Source organism: Cynocephalus volans, chromosome 4, assembly GCF_027409185.1.
Source record: "Cynocephalus volans isolate mCynVol1 chromosome 4, mCynVol1.pri, whole genome shotgun sequence".
NCBI classification, from domain to species: domain Eukaryota; kingdom Metazoa; phylum Chordata; class Mammalia; order Dermoptera; family Cynocephalidae; genus Cynocephalus; species Cynocephalus volans.
In genome coordinates, this window is record NC_084463.1 from 113,162,985 (window position 1) to 113,171,968 (window position 8,984).

General features: G+C 50.1%; 1 protein-coding gene across 1 annotated transcript; it reads left to right on the forward strand.

Annotated features, from left to right (window-relative positions):
* The first annotated feature begins 7,063 nt into the window (after nucleotides 1–7,063).
* On the forward strand, nucleotides 7,064–8,587 carry RASSF10 (Ras association domain family member 10). The gene has a single exon (XM_063092725.1). The coding sequence runs from the start codon at nucleotides 7,064–7,066 to the stop codon at nucleotides 8,585–8,587; it is 1,524 nt and encodes a 507-aa protein (XP_062948795.1).
* The last annotated feature ends 397 nt before the right edge of the window (nucleotides 8,588–8,984 follow it).

Genomic DNA, 8,984 nt, shown 5'->3' on the forward strand with positions numbered 1-8,984 from the left:
TTTGTTTTGCTAAAACAAGAGAACATCCTTATACATGCCTCCTTGTACACATGTGTATTTCTCTAAGGTAGAAACCATGAAGTCAAATTGCTTCATAGGCAGGGTAAGCATATTGTAAATTTTAATAGATATTAACAAATTGTCTCCAAAACAGATATATTGACTTTCACCAGTGGTGTTTAAGAGCATGTTTCCCCTCATCTTGGTCAACACTGATGTATTATCAATTTAAAAAATGTTGCCAATCTGCCGGTAGGAAAAGGTTATCCTGTTTCACTTAAATTTGCATTTTCCTGACTCCTGGTGAGACTGGGCATTATTTCATATGCTTGTTGACCATCTATTATAAAATCCTGTACTCCCCTCTCTATCCATTTTCCATAGTATTGCATGATTTTTTTTTTCTTTTTAAAATTTAAGATCTTTTGGAATTTATTTTCTCCTAGGTATTGACTTTTTAGTATTGTTTATGGTGTGTATATGTGTGCGTATTTTTTTCAAACAAAAGTGTCCAGTTTTGATGTGTTCATATTATTGATCTTTTCTTTAATGAATTTTGATTTTTTATGTCCTGTCTATGAGTGCCTCCCAGGTCATAAACATATTTTCCTGTATTTTCTCTGGTTATAAAGCCCACGTAATTTTCTGGGTCAGAACACTGCCTGAATCTATGCACCCTCCATCAGGGCTCAGGGCAGCTAAATGAGCAAGGACACTGAAGTCCTTTCTGGGAAGCAACCATTTATACTTTGACTTTCAATCTGATCCAACTGCAGATGGTCTTCGGGGATATGGTTCTTAGATTGCCTAAGGCAAATAGCTTAGGTTGTAGCAAGATGCTTTTCTGAGAAAAATCATAAAACAAAAAGAAACATTTAAACTACAAATCCAGAAAAGGTATGAAGTGGCTTTCTCTGCGGATGGCCAAAACCCAGATAGACATATACTTTTTAAAGAATATTTGGGATAACTCTACACTTGGGGAGGATCAAATAATCTGCTCCAAGTTTCTGGGCCTTCCTACAGGCAACACTGTCTAATGGAAATATAATCCAAATTGCATAGGTATTTTAGTCCAATAGCCTCACTAAAAAAATAAGTTAAAAAAACCCCAAACAGGTAAAATAATGATTTAACCCAATATAGCCAAAATAGTAGTATCATTTAAACATGCAATTAATATTATATAATAAAGCAGTATTTTACATTTTTTTTTTTTTTGTACTGAGTTTGGACATCTAGTGTCAATCATAGCACATCTCAGTTCAGATGGCCACAATTCAAGTGCTCCATAGCCACACACGTCTAGTGACTACTGTATTGGACAGCGCAGCCCTGAGAATTAAAGCTGAAAAAGTCCATGACGTGCTGGAAGGCATCTTCTTGGTTTATATTAAGTGATCACAGTCTGAATTTTTAAGCCCATCCTTCACCCTCCCTCTATCCTACTGTTCTTCCTAATACAAGTGTATCATAACTTCAATTCATCCCACCTACTCATGGAGATTAATCTTCCTAAAACACAGTTTTGTTTGGATTATCTCCTGGAGAGGATGCGGCTGCCAGGGAAGACTTTTAGGAGAAAGTGACAGTTAAGCTGCAGCTTGGACTGTGGGTAGGAATTAGCCAGGGGGTCAGAGGGATCGGTGTGAGTGAGGGTGCGGCTGGAGCGTACAGGCTGAGAGTAAAGTGGACATCAGATCCCGAGGGGCATTTTAGGCCCTGGTGAGGACTTGGACTTGATTGTGAAGCTAATGGAGATTCATCCAAATGTATGTCAGCAGGGACTACGGGAGAAAGGCAGGACCAAAGAGAGGCAAGGAGACTAGTTTGAAGGACAGTACAGGATCCAGGTGAGAAATAATGACGGTCTGAGCTAAGACAATTCATTCACTCATTTAATCATTCATTCACTCCACAAATACTAAGTGCCTACTATGTGCTAGTTGATGTCCTAGGTACTGGAAATTAAATAGAAAACAAAACAGACTAAACCCCTGTCCTCATAGAACGTGAATGTACTGTGAGAAAGGAGGTAGCTGGTGAGGAAACAAGGGTGACCCTCAGGTTTCTGATCTCACTTGGTGAATAGCAGGGCCACTCTGAGATGGATGTTATAGGAGGCAGAACAGGCTTGGGAGGAAAGATGATGGGTTCAGCTTTATCTTTTTGAGAGAAGTTTGGGTGTTTGGTGGACACCAAGTGGAGCTATGCAGCGAGCTGTTGGTTATGCATATTTGCAGATCAAGAGAGAACTCTGAAAGGGACACTGAGATTGGGGAGCCATGGCATATCAATAGTATTACGTCCCTGGGAGTGAATGACATAATCCTGAGAGGATGTGTGAAAGCAGGAGTTGCAACTCAAACGACTACAGGGCTCAGGTGAGTTGTGAATGCACGTGATTTGGGTCAGATACGAAACACAAAGAGGGTCAAGGGTATGCCCTGTCTAAGGCAGCCAGGTTTGGCCTGTGGGCCGTTAGTTTGCAATTCCTAGACTTTGGGAACTTCTCTCTGCCTCATCTCATTTAAAAAATAAAGATTCTTGTGGCAGACAGCTAGCTGTTCATAAAAACCCACTTCCTCTTCTTCTGAGACACCCCACATTTCCTAGCTTCCTTTGCCATTACAAGTGGCCACATGACTGGGTTCTAGCCAGTGGGCTGTGAGCAGAAGTGATGTGCTCCATTTCCAGGCCAAGGACTTGCAGCAGAGGGTGTGGCCCCTCCACATGGCCTCTCCTCTTCCTCTAATTGAATGTACATAATGATGAAGTTTAGGGGGGGTTGGAGCCACAAGATGGAAAGAACCAGGGCTCCTGTATCTTTGTCTGGAGTAAAGCCACTTACCAACCAAGACATCTGCTTCTGACTATTATGTGAGTGAAAAATAAACTTTTGTTATGTTTGAGCCATTATACACAATTGGCTCAGTTTTTTACTACAGCCTAGCCTAATCTGACAAATACATCTCTAACCCAGACTAGTCCTGGCTGTGATCTCTGCATGGGTAGGGACCATGTCTGTCTCATTCACTGATGTATCCTTAACACCTAGCCCAGGACATAGCATGGAACAGATATTCAATAAAATTTGTGGATCATGCTAGCTATGTTTTATCGCACATCTGTTATGTGCCAGACACTGTGCTAGATCCTTTGTATATTGTACATTGTTTTATTTCAGGTAATGGAAACTCTATAAGGAAAGTTCTATTATTATCCTCTTTTCCTGATAAGAAAATTGAGGCTTAGAAAGCTTATAGCTGGTATTTACATTTAGGCAAGGAGACCAAGAACCTGCACTCTGCAACACTGAGATGTGACCTTGTGCATACTCCTCTTAACATTTTAATTCACGTCATTTCTCCCATCAAGGATGCCCTCAACTCCTCCTCTCCATTTGCTGATATTCCTCCTTCTTCAACCTTCCCAGGACCTATCAGTCATTCTATTCTTTAACTAGTCCAGCAGGAATTTCATCTATATCATTACTACAGCAAGGATTCCACATATCTGTCTGCCTCTTGAGGGTAGCACGATATCTTAGACATTATTCATCTTAGTGTTCCATAGAGCCTAGGGGAAGATCGAGAGCCTACCATGTGTCAGGCACTCTAGGAACTAAGAACTGAAATATAAATGAGGCAGAGTCCATCCTCTCTCTTGAAAAGCTCTGAGTTCATGGGATAAACAGATATAAAGAATGCATCACAACACAATGTAACCTCTGCATAAGTAGAGGCAGAGAAGAGCAAAGAACCCGTTCTTCCTGGAGGAGTATAGAAAGGGCTCCCAGAGCAAGTGATCTTTCAACTGAGCTTCTGAAGGATGGACAGGAGTTCTCCAGCTGTTTAAGAGGGATCCCAAATAGCAGGAAGTGCGTACAAAAGTATGCACGCATCAAGATGTAGGAGCTGTTCCGGATGAGTGAGGTGTTGACTTGCTAGAATGGAGGATTCCTTCACTAATTCATTTATTTACTCAACAGATTCTGAGAAAACCTAGAATGTGCCAGGTATTGTGCTAAAGGCAGAGGCTTCAAAAGTGAGCAAAACAGGTATGATCCCTCCTCTTGTAGAGCTTAAAACACAAGAAGTATGGCAGTGGATTACGAATCTGTAATAATTATGTGTGACAGGGAAAGCAGGAAGGGATAATAGCCAAGCATCTGAGGGAGGAGCTGGAGAGTGGGCTGGGCCAGAAAGAAGGACCTCTGACACCACTCTAAGGATAAGGAAATCCCCCTTCAGTTCATCACCAAGTCTTGCCTCTCCCACCTCCTTGATAGCTCTCGATTTTGTCCCATCTTCTCACCACCACTACTCTCAGTACAGGTCACCATCTCTTTCTTCAATAAATGTGACAGTCTTTTAAAGGGCCTTCCTGCCTCTTTCTCCACATCCCACCCATCGTCCCCAATGCAAACAGACTGATCTGTTACTACTCACTATGATAAGCAGAACTCTAAGAGGGCCCCATGATGTCCATCTCCCTGGTGTTACTCTGGTGATTACGTTACAATATGTAGCAAAAGGGATTTTGCAGCTGTAGTTAAGGTTACTCATCAGTCTGCCTTAAGACAGAAATTATTCTGGTGGGTCTGCCTACACAAGCAAGTACTGTAAATGCAGGGTATTTTCTCCAGCTGGAAAGCAGAAGAGGAAGGTAGAGAGATTTTCTAAGGACTAGATGGATTTGACATGCTGTTGCTGGCTTTAAAATAAGGGTGGGGGTTTCCCATGGAAAGGACCTGAGAGAGGGCTCTAGGAGCTGAGAGTGGCCCTGGCTGACAGCCAACAAGAGAATAGAGACCTCAGACCTACAACTGAAAGGAAATGAACACTGCAAACAACCTGAATGGGTATGGAGGTAGACTCGCCCCCCCGCCCCGAACCTTCAGATGAGAACTCAAACCAGCCAACACCTTGCCTTTGGCCTGGGACACCCTGAGCAGAACACCCAGCAGCCACACCAAGCTGGACTGCAGACCAGAACAGTGAAGTAATATATGAGTGTTGTTTTAAGCCACTAAGTTTGTGGTAATTTGCTACACAGCAATAGAAAACGAAAAACACCTCTCAAGTTTCCAGCACTCCAATAAAACTATTGTGGACTTACCAGGTCCAGGCATTTAATCCTTACAACATTCTTATTAGGCAGGTATTTTTATTATCACCATTTCACAGGCAAGGAAACTGAGGCTCAGAGAGATTAAATACTTTTCATAAGGTCACAGAGCTAGTAAGTAGTGAGCTGAAATTTTTACTTGGCTAGTCCAACCCCAGAATCTGCACTCAATGGCTTTTCCTTGTCCTTAGCATACATCCAAATATGTACCTAAGCATGGAATTAAAGGCCCTTTAAGATCCAGTTCTTGATCAACCATTGAACCTCATTTTAGATACTCATCTTAAACTCCTTACAGCCCATGTAACTGCCATGCTCTCTTGATTCCTTGACTTCGTACTTATCGTTCCTTCTGCCTGGAATGCTGCCTGCCCCCTCCCCTCCATCTCTTTTCCGTTTGGCAGACTCAAATGGTACTTTGGGTCTTGCCTAAGATGCCACCTCCTCAGAGAAGCCTTCCTTGACTCCCCCAGGTGGGAGTCAAATGTCACTGCCGTGCTCCCCTATCACCTCATGCTCTCCCTTAGAGCACAGGAGACACTGTGTTGGAAATGTTTACTCAGCTGTGCACTCCATTAGATTGCGAGCTACTTGCGGGCCAGATCTGTTCATCATCACACCCCTCGCACAGGAGTACCTGAAGCACAGGAGGTACTCAGTAAGTATTTACTGAGTGAACCAGCCAGTGAACAGAAGTGCTTTACCTTGGAGGCAACGGGGAGCCATCCAAGGACTTGATGGAAAGGAGTGAGTTTATCAGACCCGTGCCAAGCGTTGCACACAAGGAATCATCCTCATCAGCTGCAGAGGATGAAACAAGTTCATTTGCTTGTGCCCTTGGATTTCTTGTGCTGTGGAACTTGGCTCTTATCTCTTCTTGACTACATCTGGATACTGGGAAATGCCAGAAACCATCATAGTAATGACCTTAGTTTTCCCTTATGGGGGTAGGTCGCATAAAAAAAGCTTGTAACTTGGGTCTGGGCCCCAAATCCCACTAGAATTAGGAGTCCCCCTGCCAAGCGGACTGTGGGAAGCTGAGGCCCTGTGGGGACCTTCTGACACGACCCTGCGGGGAACCAGAGCCGCCTCTGAGCGTACGCGTCCAGCCTAGACCATTCCTTACCTACACTCGCTCACGGAACGCACTGCAGCATCTTGTTTCCTTTAAATATGCAAATATTGCTTCCTGTCGAGGAAGACCAGAAGGTCCTCCGCGTTAGAGGCAGAGCTTGCAGCTCCTAGCTGGCCATGCAATGAGATCGGAGTGTCTCCGTTAGAGATCGCTGGGTGCCTCGGTTTCCCTGTCTGTGCAAAGTGCATTCCCTAGACGGCACTGTCTTGAAGGGCCAGGAACCACTTCTGGGGGTGCCGGTAAAGATGTGAAGGTCCAGTCAAGATGCTCCCAGCTAGCTCTAGAAGGCTGATCCCTGCCGAGGCGCGGGTTCCAGGTGCTGCAGCGAGTCCTCCCTCGCGCCAGCGTGCGACAAAGCGGCGAGTTGGCGGAAGGGGCCGAGACTTGAGACGCCGGCAAAGCGAGCGAGGAGGAAGACTGGGCGCACTGGGCGAGGCGAGGCTGCGAGGGGCGGGCCTGGCCGCCGCGCCTCCCGCGCTCCCGGCCGTCGTCTGGGCGCTGGGGGCGGGAGGGGGTGGAGCCACGTGGGGAGGAGCAAAACCCGGAGGTCCCGGGCACTATGGGCAGAGCCAGAGTGGCGGGAGCCCGAGCCCGGGCGCGCTGCCCCGGGAGCGCAAGCCGCTCCAGCCAGCGTCGGCGCCTGCCTTCGGTGCGCAGCGGGGGAGAAAGGCCGGGGCCGCCGCAGGCTGGGATCACGGGCCCTTCTTCCATCCCAGAGCTGCCGGGCTGCCCGCGTCGCCCCTGCCGCTCCGGCAGGGTCCGGCCAGACCTGCCACCTGCGTCCGTCCGGGTTGAGCCATGGATCCTTCGGAGAAGAAGATATCGGTGTGGATCTGCCAGGAGGAGAAGTTGGTGTCCGGCCTCTCCCGCCGCACCACTTGCTCGGACGTGGTGCGGGTGCTCTTGGAGGACGGCTGCCGGCGGCGACGGAGGCAGCGGCGGGGCCGACGGCTGGGGGCGGCCGGCGACCCGCCAGGCCCGGGGGAGCTGCCCGAGCCCCCAGACGAGGAGGACGAGGAGGACGACGAGGCAATGCCACAGGGCATGCTGTGCGGGCCCCCGCAGTGCTATTGCATTGTAGAGAAGTGGCGCGGCTTTGAGCGCATCCTGCCCAACAAGACGCGCATCTTGCGCCTGTGGACAGCCTGGGGCGATGAGCAGGAGAATGTGCGCTTCGTGCTAGTGCGCAGCGAGGCGTCGCTGCCCAACGCCGGCCCTCGCAGCGCCGAGGCGCGCGTCGTGCTCAGCCGCGAGCGCCCCTGCCTGGCCCGGGGGGCTCCGGCGCGGCCCAGCCTGGCCATGACCCAGGAGAAACAGCGGCGTGTGGTGCGCAAAGCCTTCCGCAAGCTGGCCAAGCTCAACCGGCGGCGCCAGCAGCAGCCGCCGTCGTCCTGTTCGTCCACTTCATCGTCCACCGCCTCGTCCTGCTCGTCGTCGCCACGGGCCCAGGAGAGCGCGTCGGTGGAGCGCATGGAGACGCTGGTGCATCTTGTGCTGTCCCAGGACCACACCATCCGCCAGCAGGTGCAGCGGCTCCGGGAGCTGGACCGCGAGATCGACCGCTACGAGGCCAAGGTGCACCTGGACCGCATGCGACGGCACGGGGTCAACTACGTGCAGGACACTTACTTGGTGGGGGCAGGCATCGAGCTCGACGGGCCCAGTCCGGGGGAGGAGCCGGCGGAGGTGTTGGCGGCGGAGAAGGAGGCGGCGGCAGGGGCGCCCCTGGACGGCGAGGCGCAGGCAGCGGCCCTGGAGGAGCTGGCCAGACGCTGCGACGACCTGCTGCAGCTGCAGGAACAGCGGGCCCAGCAGGAGGAGTTGCTCGAGCGCCTCTCAACCGAGATTCAGGAGGAGCTGAACCAGAGGTGGATGCGGCGGCGCCAGGAGGAGCTGGCGGCACGGGAGGAGACCCCGGAGCCCGACGGCGGCCCCGACGGTGAGCTGCTGCTGGAGAAGGAGCGGGTTAGGACGCAGCTCAGCACCAGCCTTTACATCGGGCTCCGGCTCAACACGGACCTGGAGGCCGTCAAGTCGGACTTGGATTACAGCCAGCAGCAGTGGGACAGCAAGGAGCGCGAGCTGCAGGGCCTTCTCCAGACTTTGCACACTTTGGAGCTGATGGTGGCACCGGATGGGGATCCCGGTTCCGGCGGAACGTCGCGGGAACCCCGGCCCCAGGCGTGCGCAGAGATGTGGGTAGACCAGGCCCGCGGACTGGCCAAGAGCTGTCCTGGCAACGACGAGGACTCGGATACGGGACTGAGCTCTATGCACAGCCAGGACTCGGACTCGGTGCCCGTGTCCGAGTCCCTTGTATAGGAGGGACAGGGAGGGAGAGGGGACGGACGCTTATCCCTTTCTTGCAGAATACGCTGGCCCAGCCGGCTCTGGTAGTGGAAGCCAGGCTGGGGTGAGTCTGGAGCTCTGGCCTGGCAGCGGCTCTCCCCTGGCTCCGGGGTGAGCGTGGAGAACGGCGAAGGACGAGGGTGCTGGGTCTCAAACCAAGCTCAGTTCAGGGAAGGAAGGATGGAAGAGGTGAGAACCCCTGTGTTGAAAAACAAACGCCCCAGGGAAATTGACGTGGTCCAAGCCCATTTTCAAAAAAAAAAAAAGAAAAAGTATTATGGAGATTTCACCACTCTTCTGTATGGGAAGGGCTGATGGCAGCTAGAATTTTAGTTTGTGGCACAAAGTGCTTTTAAAAAGAAACACTTGG